Source organism: Emydura macquarii, unplaced genomic scaffold (assembly GCF_026122565.2).
Source record: "Emydura macquarii macquarii isolate MOO-44397 ecotype Brisbane River unplaced genomic scaffold, CSIRO-AGI_Emac_v2 contig_2473, whole genome shotgun sequence".
Classification (NCBI taxonomy): domain Eukaryota; kingdom Metazoa; phylum Chordata; order Testudines; family Chelidae; genus Emydura; species Emydura macquarii.
The window spans coordinates 29,997,838-30,017,737 of record NW_027132610.1 but is presented as its reverse complement, the minus strand read 5'-3'; the positions used below and the strand labels follow the sequence as shown (position 1 = coordinate 30,017,737).

At 42.4% G+C, this 19,900-nt stretch overlaps 1 protein-coding gene across 1 annotated transcript; it reads left to right on the top strand.

Moving 5' to 3' along the window:
* The first annotated feature begins 3,412 nt into the window (after window positions 1–3,412).
* Window positions 3,413–9,394, top strand: PCDH20 (protocadherin 20). Its single transcript, XM_067562715.1, has 2 exons — window positions 3,413–3,550; window positions 5,341–9,394. Exons 1-2 carry the CDS (start codon window positions 3,413–3,415, stop codon window positions 8,017–8,019), a joined length of 2,817 nt encoding a protein of 938 aa, XP_067418816.1. The 3' UTR covers window positions 8,020–9,394.
* The last annotated feature ends 10,506 nt before the right edge of the window (window positions 9,395–19,900 follow it).

The window sequence follows — 19,900 nt, the reverse complement described above, 5'->3', positions numbered from 1 at the left end:
GCATTTTGACATTCTTTAAACTGGGATCAGCAGGGATCTGATGCTAATAGAAAGATGCAGCTGGCATTTGCCTATGTAAAGAGATACTGATTAGGAAGCAGAATAAGGGGAGCAAAATAGATAGCTATTTTACAAGTGTAGAAATTGTGATGGGGAGGCAAGAAAGAGTGAATCAGGCTCCAGAAGAACAAACTGGAGATGGAAGTTCTGTGGGGGCGTCAAACTCATTCTTCACACAGGGTCTTCTAAACTCCTAAAACTGCCTCTGAGACCATTAACCAGTGGACTTTTGGGGTGAAATCCTGACCCCATTGAAATCAGTGGCAAGACTTCTACTGACTTCAGAGGAGCCAACATTGCAACGCCTGGTAACCGGGAGAGGTAGGCCAGAAGGAGACCGGATGTAGGCCTCCTGAAAGCATTATGTCCAGCTGGACTAAACTAAATGGGATTGAGCATATGAGCACCTTTAGTATTGACAGGTCTGCAGTACTGTGCAGGTGGATAAAAATTTAGTAAGGCACTTGAGTAATTTGATTTATTCCTTAAATTATACATGTATGCTCTGAACTGTATACTCTGTATGTACTGCCTGTTCTATTTCTGCTAGAATTGAATGGTAAACAGCTAAGCAATTTATATGGGAAAATATTCTGTGTGGTTTCAGAACCCTAGAGACTGGTGAATAATAAATACAACTGATTCATTTGTTCATTGCCCATGTTTTACTTTTTGAGGCACATATGATTATTGTGGTATTGTAATTTTTGGTGAAGTTTGGATGATAAATGTGAAGCTATGTTTCAAAGGAATTACTGAACAAATTAGGGCTTGATTCTGCTCCCACTGACCCCAGTGAAAGCAGGATTGGACTCTAAATCCTAAAAACATCCTTGTTCTATGTGTATTTTACAGCAGAAAAAAATAAGACAGAGACGTTAATGCGACTTGCGTGAGGTCTCAGAGGAAGTCAGTGTCAGAGGGTTCTATTCTGTCCTATTCAGATCCTTAAACTTTCCCCATCACTGTAATATCTGAATACATTCCAGAAGTATATTCAGCTGTGAGACAAATCTTTTTTAATCTGGTTTACTCTTTTCCCGTTTTCTCTGCGAGAGGAGGGGAGGATACAGAAGGCGATTGGAAGGGTTGTTTGTTTCCATTTTGTTTGTTTATTATTATTCATTTATTTATTTTATTTATGTGCTGCTTGCTGTGAGTGTTTTTATTATTCAAGGCAAGGTCAAGGACCTGCACCTTGCATGGAAAGTGGAGAAGTTTGACGCGGTTCTTTGATCCTACGAGACTGTAGCCTGGGTGGGCTGGCCACCAATACAGCTCTGTCTGCTACACAATCTAGCTTTTACTCTTGTAGTAGACAGCTCCATTGTACCTAAGAAATGTAGCTGCCGACTGGGGTCCTCATCATACAGCATTAGAAAATCTTTCAGCTATCTTGGGCCCCAATCATTCAGCACCTAAATGATAAAGACAGAGAGGTCCTGAATTTGACTTGATAGTCTATGGAAAGCCAACGGAAAGAGCAGATGGCAGATTTGCCGTACTTTCAGTAGTCTGTGTTGCTGAGGAAATGCATTATTGCATTCTGTAAAAGTTAGAGGTTCTTAAAAGCTTCATGACTGGATACACTGCACTGCAGTAGTCCAGCTGGGAGATGACCAAAACATGGATTAATGGGTATGTCAATAAAAGACCCCACAGCCCAGCTGTGGCTGGCCCGACAGCTGACTCAGACTTGTGGGCGGAACTTGGGGCGCAGGGCTGTAAAACTGCAGTGTTGACATTCCAGTTAAGGCTGGAACCAGGGCTCTGAAACCCTATGAGGGAGAGGATCTCAGAGCCCAGGCTCCAGCCTGAGTCTGAACCTCTACATTGCAATTTTTAGCCCCACAACCCAAGCAATGAGAGCCGAAGGCAGCTGATCTGGGGTCTAACTCTGGGTGCTGCAGATTTTTTATAGCAGTGTAGACATACCCAGTGAGGCCAGGCAATTTTCTTTCAGCCAGCTGGAGGCCGTAGAAAGCATTATTAGTACCTGCTGCTCTATGAAATTTTAGTGAGGAACCCAGGAGTACTCAGCAGTGGATTAATTTAACCAACTGTGGATGTCGTTTTCAACCAATGGAGACTGCAGCCTGGTTACCAACTCCTCAAAACCAAGTGTCTATCTTCCCGGGTTCAACTTCAACTAGCTATTCTTCAGCCAGGTGTTGATCTGGTCCAACTACTGGTTTTAGAGGATTAAACCTAAGCATGTCTTTACTCCTAGATTTGTGCAGACTCCAGTTCTTTACAAAGGAAAAACAAATACTATTTTTAACGAGGTATCAGCTAAACCCTTTGTGCTGATATGCTTATGTTTCCTCTCTTGCCAAGTTAACTCTTAGCCTGGTGAAGTGTGGTCCCTGGGAGCAGCTAGATGGCTGGTGCTGGGAGGTCAACTACCTCCTAATTGAAAAGGATGCTATAAATCAGGCCCAGAGTCTCTATTGTGAAGCAGAAAAAGGAGCTGTTGAGAGCAGTCCAGGGAAAAATCAAACTCTATTGGGAACACGGTCAGAGACATGAGAGGAGAGAAATTGGATTGTTCCCATGAGACTGTTGATTCACAACCGATTGATTGTTCTGTAACCAAAAGGGAAAGACTCCAAAGCAAGGACAAAACGCTGCTGCTCTTACCCCCATTTTACAGGATCCTCTTCCCACCCGCCCGCCCGCTTTGGGAGCTCAGCTGAACTTACCACAGCATCCCTGCTGCAGCTGGATGACTTTAGACTGGGATGGTGAGCGCCCCGAGCCGATCCGCCGCGCTTCAGTGCAGATCGCACGACTGCGGCCGTTAGCCTCGGCTTTCTGGGGAAGCTGAACTTGACTCCCAGGACATGCGACGCCCTGTATTGGGGATCCGCTATTCCTCCACCTCCCGGCCTCCACCGCCCCCCACTTAGCTCTGCACCTCTGTGCCCTGAGATCCTGCCCCGCGCCCCGGGAAAAGGTCTGACTGAGCGCGCTCCCCCGCGCTGGCGCCTGCTGACGGCGTTTTCCTTCGGGAAGGGTTTCGATCTGCTGGGAGACATCTGCTCGCGGCGCCCGGCGCTCCTCCGGGTGAGCCCGGCCCTCAGCACAGCGCTGGGCTGGCGGAGCGCGCGGGTCACCACCGCGAGGGCTCTGCGCTCCTGCACCCGCGCGGGGCTCGAGCTGTACCTCGCCCTCGCTGCCAGGAGCAAAGGCGGCCAGCTGCTCCGCTCTCTTCCCCCGTCCGAGCCCTTTGTTAATTGATGCGCCTGCCACCATTGGCTGAAGTGCTCCCCTTGATTTGCATGAACCGGGAGGGGGCGTGTCTTCTGCTGCCTTCCCACCAGGAGCCCAATGACTGCGGTTTTCAGTGGGAATGAACTACCAAGGGACGGGCAGGCGCTCGCAAGCCCTGCGAACACGCCGGCTTCTGGGGAGCAACAGGCGCCGGCAGCGGGAGATGGGGCATCTATGCAGGGCTGGGGGCAGCCCCCGCAGCCCCAGGCATCTGCAGGTAGGTGATGTGCGCCCGGGAGCCCCCCGCAGTCCCAGCCACCAAACTTGGAAGCTCGTGCGCAGGAGAAGCGGAAAAAGCAAACCCCCCCAATCCAAGCCTCGCTACAGCTCGAGCTAAACTTCGCAGAGAGCGATGCAGGGGCTCGGGGGGCCGGGGCATCTCTACCCACGGAAACGAAAGCTGGGGCGGGTATTGATTGGTTACAAAGGACCGTTTAAACTGAAAGGAGAATGGCTTGAAAAGGGGGGGGGGAAGAACTCCCCGAGGAGGCGATGGACGAACTTACGTGAGTCAGTTTCCAAATGCACAGAGCTCGGCCCGCGGCCCCCCCCGCCAAGTTCTTTGGCGCTTCTGTTCGCGTTGCCCGTGACTCCTCCGGAGGGAGGCGCGGGCTGGTGGGGATCAATCAGCCCTTCTCTGTTCAACGGGGAATTTGAGCCCCGAGCTCTGGGTAAGGTGAACGGGGAGCCCCCCGCCCCTCTGGGCGAAGTGTTCTTGAGGCTGCTGGTAAACTTTGTTGCAAGCCAGGGTCGAGGTGCGTGGTCTGGTGTACACGCGGCTGCATGACAAGGCCAGCGGAGGTGAACAGGTGCATTTGTGGCAGGGTTTATTTGGTTACGATAGCTGGGGTGCATGACCCGTTTGAGGGAGGTGCGGACTGTCTATGCGAAGTGGAAAATGCACCTGCTGCACAGCTCGTGCTGTGTTTGGTTTGGTGTCGGTGGTTTCTCTGGGGTGTGAGGTGCACGTGTCGGTTTCTGGGTGCAGAGGGTGGCATAGTTGATGCGTATAGCGGTGTAACTGATGCAGAGGGTGCGTTTGATGCATCTTTGTGGTCTATGGGTGCGTGTGAGGAACAGATATTGCAGATGGCTTGGGTGTATTTGAGGACAGGAGATCAAGTATTTGGTGGTGTAATTGGGGACAAATGTTTGGGTACTTGGAATGCCCGTAGTGGTGAACATGAGTTATAGATGGAGGGGAAGATGGTGTATTTTGAGTAAGATTATGATATATTTGGGGTCTAGACTGGTGTTTTTGGAATGCAGATGGTGGTATCTTTAGGGTGCAGATGAAGGTTCAGAGGAGGTGTATTTGAGGTGCAAAGTATGGTGTTATTTGTGGCCCAGATGGTGGTATATTTGGGGGGATAAGTGGTGAGTTGTGATACAGATGGTGATGTCTTTGGGGCATAGATGGGGAAGTATTTGTGGTGTGGGTAGTGGTGTGTTTGTGGTGTAGGTGGTGGTATATATGATAGTGTATTTGGGGGGTAGACAATGTATTTGGAGTGCAGATGGTGTATTTGGGGAGTAGATGTTGGTGTACTTGGTGCTGATGGTTGTGTATTTGGGAGTAGCTGGTGGTGTATTTGGATGTAGGTGATGGTGTAGTTGGGGCATAGAAGGGAGTATATCTGATTTGTAGATGGTGTGTTTGTTATACAGATGGTGATGTACTGAGAGGGTAGGTGGTGGTATATATAACAGTGTATTTAGGGAATAGGTGGTGGTGTATTTGGGGTGCAGATGGTCATGTATTTTGGGGTAGTTGGAGGCATATTTTGAGCATAGATGGGGATGCATCTGGTTTGTAGATGGTGTATTTGTGGTGCAGACAGTGATGTAGTTAGGGTGAAGGTGGGGTATATTTGGGGTCCAGTTGGGGGTTGTATTTCGGGTACAGATGGTGTATTTCATCTCAGAGAGGTTTGTGGGCAAGGTGGGCTGTATGGGTGCAAAACAGGGGCGGCTTCTCTCTAACCCCCTGTGCCTTTCTCTCCCCAGCACTTGTTCCTTTTCCTGCTCTTTATCGGCCCTTTCAACTGCTTCGCTAGTTACAGCCGTGCCACTGAGCTCTTCTACAGCCTCAACGAGGGGCTGCCAGCTGGGGTGCTCATCGGGAGCCTGGCACAGGACCTGCGACTGCAGGGGGCAGAAGGGCTGCCGTCCCGTCGCGGGGAGCCTGCACTTTCCTTCAGCCTTGCCTCCCAAGGGCTGGGTGGCCAATACGTGAGCCTGGACAACCGCTCAGGGGAGCTGTATACCTCAGTCCTGCAGATCGACCGGGAGGCGCTGTGCCTGGAGAACGGTGCCGGCTCATCCGCCTCCCCGCCAGTGCTATCCCCAGAGCCCTGCCTGCTGCTGCTGGATGTGCTGGTGCTGCCCCAGGAGCACTTCCGCCTGGTGAAGGTGAAGATTGCCATCCGCGATATCAATGACAATGCGCCGTGCTTCCCTGTGCCCAATATGCACCTCTGGGTGCCCGAGAACGCCCCCATTGACACCCGCCTGGCCATAGACCACCCAGCCCTCGATCCCGACCTGGGCACCAATGCAGTCCAGACCTACCGCCTTCAGGACGACTATGGGGTCTTCACCCTGGATGTGGAGGAGAATGAGAGTGGGGAGAGGACCCCCTACCTGATTGTGATGGGGACCCTGGACAGGGAGACTAGGGAGGAGTATGTCACCCTTATCATTGCAGAGGATGGGGGGACCCCACCATTGCTGGGTAGCGCCACCCTCACCATTGGCATCAGCGACATCAATGACAACTGCCCCCAGTTCAGTGACTCCCAGCTCAACATCACCGTCTATGGGAATTCCAGCACAGGGACACACGTGGCCACCATCCACGCCGTGGACATGGACCTGGGATCCAATGCCCAGATCAGCTACTCTTACAGCCAAAAGGTCTTCCAGCCATCCAGAGACTTGTTCAACCTGGATGAAAGCACAGGATCCATCAAACTCTCCAGTAAGATTGATGGTGACACTCCCCGGCTGCATAGGTTGACCATATTGGCCAATGGTCCTGGTTGTATCCCTGCTGTGATCACTGTGCTGGTGTCAATCATCAAAGTCATGTTGAGACCCCCTGAAGTGGTCCCTCGTTTTATAGCTAATGAAGTAGAAGGCGTGGTTTACTTGAAAGAATTGGAGCCTATTAACACACCAATAGCATTTTTTACTATAAAAGACCCAGACGAAAAATATAAAGTGGATTGCTTTTTGGATGGCAATGGGCCATTCAGATTGTCACCATATAAACCATATAACAATGAATATTTATTAGAGACTACAAGGCCTTTAGACTATGAGGTGCAGCAGCTCTATGAAATATCAGTGGTTGCATGGAACTCAGAAGGCTTTCATGTAAACAAGATAATTAAAGTGCAGGTTCTGGATGATAATGATAACTCACCAGTTTTCCCTCAACAACTAATAGAATTATCTATTGAAGAAAATAATGCTCCCAATGCTTTCTTGACCAAATTGCATGCAACGGATGCTGACAGTGGAGAGAGAGGGAAAGTGTCCTATTTCCTAGGGCCTGATGCCCCTTCATATTTTTCTTTAGATAAAATCACAGGAGTTCTTACAGTTTCCACTCAATTGGATAGAGAAGAAAAAGAGAAATACAGATATACTGTTAAAGCAATAGATTCTGGATTGCCTCCCAGAGAATCAATAGCTACTGTCACCATCACAGTGTTGGATAAAAATGACAATAGCCCTAGATTTATCAATAAGGATTTCAGCTTTTTTGTACCAGAAAACTTTCCAGGTTTTGGTGAAATTGGAGTTATCAGTGTTACAGATGCTGATGCAGGGCGAAATGGATGGGTAGCCCTTTCAGTCATAAATGGAAGTGATATTTTTGTGATAGATACTGGCAAAGGAGTTCTGAGAGCTAAGGTCTCCCTCGACAGGGAGCAGCAAAGTTCCTATGCCTTGTGGGTTGAAGCTGTTGATGGAGGTGACCCTGCCATGTCTTCTACTGCCAAAATAACTATCCTTCTTCTGGACATAAATGACAACCCCCCACTGGTCTTGTTTCCTCAGTCTAACATGTCTTATTTGTTGGTACTTCCTTCTACTCTTCCTGGCTCTCCCATCACAGAAGTCTATGCTGTAGATAAAGACACTGGCATGAATGCTGTCATAGCTTACAGCATCATAGGTAGAAGAGGTCCTCGACCTGAATCATTTAGAATTGACCCTAAAACTGGTAATATCACCTTGGAAGAATCACTGATGCAGAATGACTACGGTCTCTACCGTCTACTTGTAAAAGTTAGCGATCATGGCTATCCAGAGCCTCTCCATTCCACAGTTATGGTGAACCTTTTTGTCAATGACACAGTGAGCAATGAGAGCTATATTGAAAGTTTGTTAAGAAAGGAACCTGACATTAATATAGAGGAAAAAGAGCCACAAATATCTATAGAGCCTACACATAAAAAAATGGAGTCAGCATCTTGCATGCCTACCTTAGTAGCCCTGTCAATAATAAGCTTGGGGTCAATCACCTTAGTAACTGGGATGGGCATTTACATCTGTTTATGGAAAGGGAAAAAGCATCACAGAGCAGATGAAAATTTGGAAGTACAAATCCCACTAAATGGAAGAATTGACCTTCATATGCTGGAGAAGAAACCAATGGAGATTTCTAATATTTAATATTTCCATGTGGACAATCCAAACTGATGTCTAACAAACCTTGGACGATACCCATACTGGGTATGTTGATGGCAGTTACAATGAAGGACCACTAATTTATAACTTAATAATATTATAATTGTAAATAGCTGTTTACAGGTTTTTTAAAGTCAAATTCAGATTACAGCTTTTTTAATGAAATCTTCGTACTAACAGCTAGCAAGCAGTCTATAAAAACATGAACATCATTTGCAGCTATCATAAACCAATCAGCTCAGTGATTATACAGAGAGAGCAAGGTAAGGCAATGATGCATTAAACTTAAGTTGAAAAAAGTTTAAAGTATTTCAACCACTAGAGGGCATCAGATGCTCCTGTGCCGGGAACTGTTTGTGGTACTATCCATGAGATTAATGCAAAATATATTTAAATATATTGGTTTTAACGTAAAACATACATATATTTACACAAAAGACATGTGTATTCCACTGTATGTATGATAAAAAGAAGAGGAGAGAAAATGCACTAGTCAAACAAACAGAATTTTTACCTCACGAGTATTACTTACACAGTATGATAGAAAAGGCATTAACAAGAACAAATCCTGTTGAGCAAGGATGCAAAATATTGTCATATAATCAAAATTTGTACTGCTGTAACATCTTCGACTTTCACATATTACAGACTTAATATCTTCACACACATTACCATTGCTCCAGCAGTTCACTTGCTGTTATTATGGAAAAATTTTACTTAATATTTCTTACAGAAAATGTACACATACCCACATGTCCATCTCAATAAATAGGGCCAGATGCAAGGAAGCAAGGGAATGGCTAAATCCTTAGTTGTCCCAGAAGTGTTGATATTTTTGTTCTTCCAGCAATCTGTCAGTAGTATTCCATCACTTTGGTTGTGTAACAGATATTTTTATGTCATACTTCTGAATCTAATCTGTCAGATGAAAACAAAAAACACTGCACATTATTAGCAATTTTAGAACTTAGTTTACACTGACTATTGCTCCTTTCTCGGTTGGTATTTCATGTGAAAGATCTGATTTCTGCCTTTTTGGCTACCATTCCTGGCTCCTTTTCATTGGCTTTGTTTTTTGGATCAGTTCCAAAATCTTATTTGTAAGACTGGTGGCATATTTTCTTGATAATTTATTCTTTGCTGCATCCTCTGCAACAAAGCTGCAGGTTTATCAGTGACGCATTATTTTCACTTCATTGTAAGAGCTGCGAACTATCTTTTGTATGATGGTTACATCAAATTTATCTGTGTAAACAAGGCAAATAAGTGTTATGCTTAAAACTAATCATCATTTTGATTTCTGGCATCATATGTCTGTACTGTACGAAAAGTGTTTATATGTCTGCAAATTAAAGCTATATATTTTCATAATAACTTTTTCTCTCTCTGTTAACATTTTAATGATAATGCTGAGGACCACTCTGTTTACAAGCAATTTTTCATAATTAGCAGGGTATTTACTATTTTGTTTATTTTTAATTCAAGTCATAGCATATTATTAAATAGCAAAATACTTCCACGAATTAAGACACTCCAAAATTGTCATTAGGGATCTTATCCTGCACCCCTCGGACTCAAAGGGAAGGCTCAAATTGATTTAAATGGTGCAGAATCAGGTTCTTGTTTTCTAAAGGTATGCAGTGCACAACTATATATAGATTTTGATACATTCACCCACTTTGGCTAGTACCTTACTACGGTGTAGACCCATTCAAACTGCAGGCTACTCTCTGAGTAAGGTGCTACTTATCATGAGTAAGAGTATCAGAATCTGGCCCATATTTTACCAAACCACAAAACTTTTCAGAGGATTATTTTAACTAATTCTTGATATTAACATTTCTTTAATACACTCTCAGAATGTTTTTTGCTTGTGAGCAGTTTTATGACTGTGTTCCATGAAAAATTAATTCTACTTGTCAAATGCTTGTGGTTTATCACCTTGTTTCAATTATTTTAATATTATTAATATACAAAAATGGTATGTATCTATGAAAATTCATGTGTCATGAAAGAGACATTGATTATTATCTTAGAAGAAATATGATTAATTCTTTGCAATGGGGTTCTTTATCAGAGATACATTTTGATGCTTCGGTGGAAAAGTTTAGTCCTCTGTACCACATTTATTCAGTCTGGTGGCAGGCTAAGTAAAAGAAAAAGCATTTTTCTGCATTGCTTCTGAATTATTCAAACTGGAAGCCTGATCTTGTTTCCAGTGAAATCAATGATGATTATACCAGTGGCTCAAAGAGGAGCAGGAGTAAGTCCCAAACTTTTAATAACAAAAAAGTAAAACATAAAATCATGGGCATGATCCTACAACCCTTATGCAAAGGGCACCAGATTGTGAGACTCTTACTCAGGCATTGTCTACACGTGGACATGCATTAATTTACTTAAACTCTTTGGTTTAAGAATGGCTGATTTTAGTTTATCTTAAATCTGTTTCTAATCAGTTTAAGATGAACCAAAATGAGCTAGTGTTCACACAGTCTTGTGCACTTGGTTTAAATAAATCAGTTTGATATCACACCTTCAGTTAAATTGGTGTAACTGTGTGTGGCGAAGTAAAGGTAAGCTTTTACTTCTTAAATAGTCCCATTGATTTTAATGGGACTACTTGTGGTGTATGGGGCTAGTTAGTGTGATGAAGTGTGTCATAATCGGTCCCATAAGTAATCTTCATGCAGGTAGTCCCACAGAAGAGGATAAAGCATGCAAGACTTTTTTTTTTTTTAACTCAAAACTATGCAGATGGAAACAGAAAAAAAAAAAGCTACCAACCGTGCAAAAATGTGGTTAACCACACCCATAACAAAACAATCAGTTATTATCTTACACTCATGGCACAATAGACATTTTTCATTAAAACGAGCTTCTAGTTTCCTTGTGTCAGAATAGTTGATACCGGTAATAAGGCACTTTTCTGCAGACCTTGCTGTTGCCAGAATGTCCCTTACAGAAATCCCTTTCATGCAAAAAAACACTTTTAATGAGTATAACTAAAGTAAATTAGACTCGAAGATAAAAGGCCCATTTTACTAACACCTTGTGCTTGTGCAGTTGCCAAAATGTATGCTAATCTTGTCAATGTTGGTAGTTGAGCTGGCATGAAAATAAACGTCCCATTCATTAAGAATCCCAATATCCATTGAACAATCTGAGAGCGAGTGGGTGCTGTTTGTCCAGTTCAATAAAAAATGAGATGGCTCTAATCTTTGTGCTGCCAAAGGCACCATAGTATTGCTATGCAAAACGTATTAGAATCACAATTAGCAAATAAAAGACAAGAAATGGGCTGCGAGCCTAGTGGAGGTGAGCATAGAAAATCAGTTTAGGTTTTTCTTTTTTTTTTTATTCCATTTGATCTTTTTAAAGAGATGGGAGCTTCACGAATCTTTGAAGTTATTGTTTGGATGCAAAATTATCTAAACTCGACCCGTTTTAATATCGATCAGGGATGAGTTCTGAAAGTGTGGCAATGAAAACTAGAACGTTTGCTTTATTCCCTGTGTCTAACACTGAAACACTAATTAATTTTATGGCCTATGCCGGCTTCAAGGCCCTGATTCAGCAAAGCACTTAGGCCTGTGCCTGGGTGAATCATCGCTCAAATGTAGGACTATGCCTACAAAGTCTGATCCAAAGCCCCTTTATGTCAATGGCGATTGCACTCTTAATTTTGTGCCACTGATTTTCTGTTTGGGAAGATTTCATGAAAACACCTTAATTCAAATTTATGAACAGGTTCATTCACTACTAGACTTTCATTTCTGGAGACTCACGTTCAAAGTGGTCAAAAGAAATGAATTTCGTGGTCTGATCTCATCCGAGCTCTCAGTGAGCAGTGGACTTTGTTACAAAAACACCCTGCAATTCAGTATAATTTGACATAAATGGCACTTCCAGCTCAAAAAAAAAAAAAAAAAAAGGTCTGTAAGAGAAACTGCAGAGTGTTTCTGTCCAAGATTCAGGTGCAACGGCAGAGATGTGCAGGGGAACTTGTACAATGATGGCTATCTGCACTGTACTGTGCTTTGAACCAATTTCATTTCTGGCAATCACTCATTTTCATATATATTAATATTCACAAAATTAACTTAGTTAAAAACAAAACATAAAAATACACAGTGACTTCACTGAAACAAACATTTGCTTCACAGTGATCTCCAGCTAATTCATGTCCTTTATTACCAAAAGTATCTATCTTTAAATGACATATCTAGTGAAATTTTAATGGAAGCCACAGGTACTCAGCACCTCCAGGATCAGTTTAATGGGACTTCTCACAGGAGCAAGGATGAATCGTGAAAAAAAAAGTTGCAGGATTGAGCTTTATACGTTCTTAAAAATTAGTCTTTGATTTAATGGACTGGAAAATGTTCTGTGGGAGCCATTTGCAGACTTCTAACATGCTACTTGCTAATAAGTCATTCAGAGTTATAAAATTTCACATAATTTGTAGCATGTCATAATTTAAAGGTTTATAGGTTAAAGAATGTCTAAAAATAACTGTGCAAGCAGAGTAGCTGCTTCTGTTTCACTCTCTATACCAGACTGAAACTGCTGCCAGGAAGATAAACCTGACATCTGCACTGTGATGCAGAGGAATTTGGCAAGTAAGGAAGAACAAATAAAGATTTTCAAATGCTGGAAAACAAAGATACTCTCCTTCCTACCAAGAAAGGTTACCTGTTTGACTAACACTTTGTAGACCAAAGTTTCAGAATTTGCACTTAGAGTTTTAGCCTAGTTTTGGCTGAGTGAGTTTTTAAAACCAAATGATAAACTTCTGAATATTTCTGAAGAGAAACAAACAGAGCACTAACTATACAACAGGTGCTAAGAAAATATTGTTCTTAATATGGAGCCTTTTAATAATTTATGATGCATTCAATCATTTATTTCACTGCCTGTGAAAACAAACCCAGGCCTGCTGTTTGACTCACAGGTTTTCATGTTGCTATCTAACACCCATGAAAAACTAGGTATTTCGAGAAGCAGGCATTTAGGGTGTAACTCTAAAATAAGGTGTGGGATCATTTAACCTATGTTCAAATGGAGAAGATGACTTTGTGTTTAAGCTTGACATTATGTTCCTACACTTCTTGGAATGACCATGTGTTTTAATCCCAGGAGGGTGAACTCATTTTTCTATCCTTCTGGATATGCTTTTATATTTTACATTTCCAGAGCCCTGCACAAACTTTAATCCTCATCACAAGCCAGTGGAGCGAATGTACAGAATGGGGAAACAAAGATTCATAGGGGCAGATTCTGCCTTGATTATGACCCATGCAACTCCACAAAGGGGTGTAAATCAGGGAAAATTTTGACCCATAGAGGTTAAGGTCAACCTCTTCAAAGGTGTATTTAAATAAATAAAATTGGCCCAATTTTCAGAGATGCTGAGCTGCTCCCTTTGATGTCAGGAGGCTTTTATTTAGAAGCATATATATAGGTTTTAGTGCATGCTAGCTTTAGCATCTAGGTTTGAAAATATGGGCCTACATCATTTACTCAACATCCCAGAATCAAGGATGCAGCTCGGATTACAACCCCTTTTTCCTGGCTCTAGTTCCTCTGCTCTCCTCATTAGACTATGGCTCCCCTAAACTACTTTGCAAGATGGGAGTTTGATACAGTGTCCTTGGCCAAAACACACACACACTGTGGAGTATGTTAGTTGAATGCTGCCAGTTAGTTGAGTGTGACTGCATTAGAATAGTGCTATGTGCGGTAGTAGGTAAAGCATTTTTAGAAGCTGCTAGAAACCGTGATATGTGAAATACTCCAGTTATTACTGCTTATTTTACTATAGTGCCCAGAGGCCTCAACCAAGATCTTGGCTCTTTCATGCTAGGCAATGTACAAACATATATTAAGGGACAGTCCCTGCCCCCACAGAGTTCACAACTGAGTAGATGAGACAGGGTGGGAGGGAAAACAAATGCCCAGAAATTAAGGTGATTTGCCCCAGGTCACACAGGAGATCCGTGGTGGAGACAACAGAACTTAAGTCCCAGGCCAGTGAACTGCTTCTGTTTTATGAATTATTCTAAAGAAGTGACAAACATAGTTTGTAAAATTATTTTTTCACTGTATCCAGCTTCTTTCAGTCCAAGCTTGCTGAACACATACAAGAAGTGTGATCCTGTGCATTTATTAATATAGCAAGCCCTTTAAAATGATAGACTGCATACAAAGTTATGTAGTGCAAGTTAGCTCCTTCGTCTAGATCACACCCTGGGCTACATTTTTAGAAGAATAAAGTAATAAAAGAGCTGTGTGACATCCAGAGGACCAGACAAGTGCTGCTTTCAGGGATGTATTACACTTCACTAGGCACTGAAGTGGATAACAGCAGAACATAGCAAAGTATAATTAAATGCAGTCAAAATGAAAGAGTCCCTTACAGATATCAGTGGCAGTACCTGTGAGAAATGAAAGGAAGTGGTCACAAGCTAAATAAAGGTTCAACCTGGTTCTGCTGGAGTTGCTGAACATCCCCAGCAGTGTTAAGGTCTCCTTTCATCTTTCTTTTACCCTAAGAGTAAGACCAACTTGTTGGCACAGTGTTTGGCTTTCCTGACACTAAGTGATAATACAAAATGCAGCAAATGGCTTGCATTGTCAGGAGGTCAAAGTTGCAAAGAAGAAAAGGATGGAAAAGGGCCTGTTGCACTATAATAATATCAATCTCTTTTCTTGGTAATTTTCCATCATGCTATCGTGTTGTGCTAGCTCATTTTGCTAACACAGGACAAAAAAGATCTTATTAGAAACATTTGTATATTCCCAGCCAAAGTACATACTGCTACTGTGACATGATGTTTCCACAGGAACAGTGGAATTTTGTTAATGTAATTAGATTCTTATATTTTTTTTTGTATCAGTACACAAATGCCATAGCTGACTCTGCACTGACTTTCCAAACGATCTATAGCTCTAAGATAGTCCTTCTCTCCACATTTATAAACAGTAGAAAGTGGGATAAATATTTCTTTGCAGTAATAAGTAAGAGGATGTTTGACATCATGCAGATGTTTTCTGTTCAAATGGGCTGCACGCAATTCTCACTCGTGGGGGGGGGGGGGCAGGCAATCCATATATTGGGGAGGTGGTTGTTACTGTTTTTTTTTTTCTGTACAGTTCAGCAGAAATAAATAGGTTCGAATGGTTAATAATTAATTTACTTTTCTTTGAAATGGAGGTGTACTGAAGATTCAGAGTCACAGCAAATATGGGGTTGCCCACCAAAATGTTGATATGGTATCATTTGGCCCCCAGTTTTGTACAGCTGAGAATTTGGATTACTTTCTCCACCGCTTTACAAAGTAAAGCCCAAATGTTAAAATGAATGGGGTTAGGGTATATTTCATCCTTGAAAGTTCTAGTAAATATCTACTTTAATCCACATAAACTATCTAATTACTTAAACTCCTCAAAGCTGCTTTTCACTCCACTCTGAAACAAGTTAATTCAAATAATCCAGTGCGATAGGCCCCAGGTACGGAGCACTTCCCATAAGCATCCTCCACTCCCCATTTGACCTTTCATAAATAGAGGGCATTCGTCAACCCACATAATTCTTTAGTATAAAGAAGACAAAAATCAACAGCATTTTCCTGTCCAGACTGCAGCAGCTTTAAGGTGATCAGAGATAGGAAGTTTAAAGAGTTCTACTATTTTTCTGATACTAACCTCTGACTTTTGATACTAAAAGTGCTTCATCTAGTGTCTCTTCAGTAACCTAATTTTATATGGCAGAATGTACCAGGTCCATTGGTTTGACAGATTACATTTCTGATAACTTTAAGAAAAAAGATAGCAAATATCTAACATACATTTCTCCATGTATTGGCCCTTTAAAAAAACAAGTTTATACTAGTAAAGTAATACTATTTGGCTAATGTAATCAAATGTGATGTTTTGGGCACAAGGACACAGCTTGGAAAGTTTTAAGAGAAGTTTCCCTTAATACAGCAGTTAAAGTGCTTCTTTTTATACCTTTTCCTTTCACTTGAATCAGACATTTTCTGTGCCATCCAGGTATGTATTCATATGAGCTCTCACTTGAGCTCTCACCTTGAATTCTAATGAAATCAAAAACAACCAAAGGCTGGCTGTTAATTTTAGGGAAAAATCAGAATAGCCAGCCCTCCTGTACCAGCTCAGCAAGCCAGAATATCCAGAAAAGCCAGACCATCTGAATATCATACAAGCTATTCACAGCCCAGGCCTCTGGCATATATTATTATCATAGAATCATAGAGTTGGAAGGGACCTCAGGAGGTCATCTAGTCCAACCCCCTGCTCAAAGCAGGACTAACCTCAGCCAAATAAACCCAGCCAGGGTTTTGTCAAGCCACAGCTTAAAAACCTCTAAAGATGGAGATTCCACCACCTCTCTAGGTAACCCATTCCAGTGCTTCACCACCCTCCTAGTGAACAACTTTTTCCTAATGTCCAACCTAGATCTCCCCAACTGCAATTTGAGACCATTGCTCCTTGTGCTGTCATCTGCCACCACTGAGAACAGCCTAGCTCCATCCTTCCTAGAACCTCCTTTCGGGTAGTTAAAGGCTGCTATCAAATCTCCCCCTCATTCTTCTCTTCTGCAGACTAAACAAGCCCAGTTCCTTCAGCCTCTCCTCATAAGTCTTGTGCTCCAGCCCCCTAATCATTTTTGTTGCCCTCCGCTGGACTCTCTCCAACTTGTCCACATCCTTTTTGTAGTGGGGGGCCCAAAACTGGACACAATACTCCAAATGCAGCCTCACCAATGCCGAATAGAGGGGAATAATCACTTCCCGTGATCTGCTGGCAATGCTCCTATTAATGAAGCCCAATATGCTATTAGCCTTCTTGGCAACCAGGGCACACTGCTGACTCATATCCAGCTGCTTATCCACTGTAACTCCCAGGTCCTTTTCTGCAGAACTTCTGCCTAGCTCATCCATCCCCAGTCTGTAGCTGTGTGTGAGATTCTTCCGTCCTAAGTGAAGGACTCTGCACTTGTCCTTGTTGAACCTCATTAGATTTCTTTTGGCCCAATCCTCCAGTGTCTTTAGGTCCTTCTGTATCCTATCCCTACCTTCCAGGGTATCTACCACTCCCCCTAGCTTAGTGTCATCTGCAAACTTGCTGAGGGTGCAATCTACCCCATCCTCTAGATCATTAATGAAGATGTTGAACAAAACCGGCCCCAGGACTGACCGCTGGAGCACTCCGCTTGTGACCGGCTGCCAGCTAGACATGGAGCCATTGATCACTACTTGTTGAGCCCTATGCTCTAGCCAGTTCTCTATCCATTTTATAGTCCATTCATCCAACCCGTACTTCTTTAACTTGCTGATAAGAATACTGTGAGAGACCGTATCAAAAGCTTTGCTAAAGTCAAGGTATATCTTGTCCACTGCTTTCCCCACATCCACAGAGTCAGTCACCTCGTCATAGAAAGCAATCAGGTTGGTCAGACATGACTTTCCCTTGGTGAATCCGTGTTGACTGTTCCTGATCACCTTCCTCTCTTCCAAGTGCTTTAAAATGGATTCCTTGAGGACCTGCTCCATGATTTTTCCAGGGATTGAGGTGAGGCTGACCAGTCTGTAGTTCCCTGGATCTTCTTTCCTCCCTTTCTTGAAGATTATGGTGGAGTAGCCTACAATTTAGTATAAGCATAAGTCCAAATTCTGCTCTCCATGAAACCTTTTCAACCTTAACCCCATTGACATCAGCAGAGATGCACAAGTGTAACAGGAAAACATTTGTCCTACCATGGTTTCATTAATATAGCTTTGTATATGTCTACATTTTTTGTAAAAATCACAGACCTTTTTAGTGTCCAGGGTGAAACAAACATTATTTATTGTTCTAATAAGCCACCTGTCAACTCTGCTTTCTCTTGCTACTGCAGTGAGATACTGTGTCCTGAGATACCAGCTAACCAGGTATCACCCTTCCCCTTCCCCTTCCAACCTCCCAGCCCACGTAAATGGCTATGAACCATCTGCTGGGAACACTCTCAGACACATTTATCTGAGCCAACTGCTTTACTTTCTCTGAGCACTCATTGTTCATGAAAACTTTCTCACTGGAATGTTCACAAATCAGCAAATAATTGAGGTAACAATACCTGTGAAATGAAATAGAGGCCTGATTTGCCAGAATAGTCACATTTTTTGTTGTATACCTGCTATTTGTGAGGATGCAGACATCCACAAATCCTCAAAAGAATGAGACATGGTAGCTGCAGAGAGGCAAAGAAAGGAGTTTCATTCCTACTCCATCTTCACTCATCTGCTGCTCATAGATTAGACTGTGCTAGGGAGGCAATTCTTAGAGGAAAAAATAATGATTCCACACAGCACGAGGAATGAAATGCTATGTTGCAACACCAAAGGACATTTTGGTATGGAAATATGCAAAAGAGGAGCCAGAGAAATCCTTTACCAGCCTGATAGAAACACGCAGATTCCTTATATGGGTTTAAAATGTTCTGTGTCAAACATATTGAACACAACAGTTTATAGAATTGCTACATCTTCAGCAAGTACCAGAAAGACAGTCACAAAATGTATCAACAGAATCCCTTTTACTTTAAAGGCAAAGACAATTCAGTGATAATTGATTTGTGTTCAGGGTAGTGTGAGTGGAGTGTTCTACAAGATAACCTGAGTGAAACATTTGAAGTCCACCTTCACAAGATATGAAAATCCTTAGCAAGTGTTCTCAGATAATGACCTACAATAAACTAGTGCAAGATTGAAAACTTTACAAGGCATTAGGTTTCTTTGATCATGTAACATGAAGTCCAGCGTACCCAAGGACAAAAGGATCTGTAGAATGAACAGGACAAACTTAAAAATATACTTAAGACATTAAAAGAGAGTGATGAACATCCCTCTTGACTATACATACAGATATATATCCTAAAGGCTAATCTGGAATCTCCCACTCAATTATAAATAACTATATATTTAAAAATAAAATAGTTGATTGCATCTGGCTTTTCTTAACCCAAGTAACAGGTACTCTGTTGAGAAGACACAGATAGCTCATAAACAGATGCATTAAAGATATTTTAACGGGTCAGCAAACTTGAATGTTCCTCAGCAGTTACAAGTATGATAAGAAGGTAAATGGGACCTGCTGAAAAGCTGAGTAAAGAAAATGCTTCTACATCAGATACACTACAACCATCAAATGGATATGAGTTCAAGAAGAATCAGAATGATGTCTTAAAGGCTCTACTAAATTCTGAAAAACATAAAATATTACTATTTTAAAATGAGAATCAAGGGTGGAGGATCCAAGCCTGAGACAAGCCAGGACCCAAGGTTCAATGCCAATTGAACACAGCCCCACTGGACTCATGCTCTGAGAGTTAGCCAAAATTATTCCACAATCCCATAGCTTGACTTTCTTTGCCCTCTGAACAGTCAAGTTTGGTGGATAATCAAGTTTTCCACACACCACCATGAACAAAGGGCTAGAGTGGCCACAGTTTGGAAGGGTGCTAGGAAGTCTGCGATATGGCTGGTTGAACTCAGGTCTGCATAATGTAATGTAGACCCTGGAGCCCCAGGATGGGACCCAGGATTCAACAATTCTTAACCTGGGGTTACAAATGAATATAGATGCTCGAGCTCTGGATTAACAAAGCCTTGGTCTGCAAACTTGAATTCTACTCAATGTGTGGCAAAAATAAAAAAAGCTAACAGAATGTTGGGAATCCTTTGGAAAAGGATTAATAATAAAACAGAAAATATCATATTGCCTTTTCATAAATCCAGGGTTTGACTACATCTTGAATACTGTGTGCAGATCTAGTTGCTCCAACTCAGAAAAGATATATTGG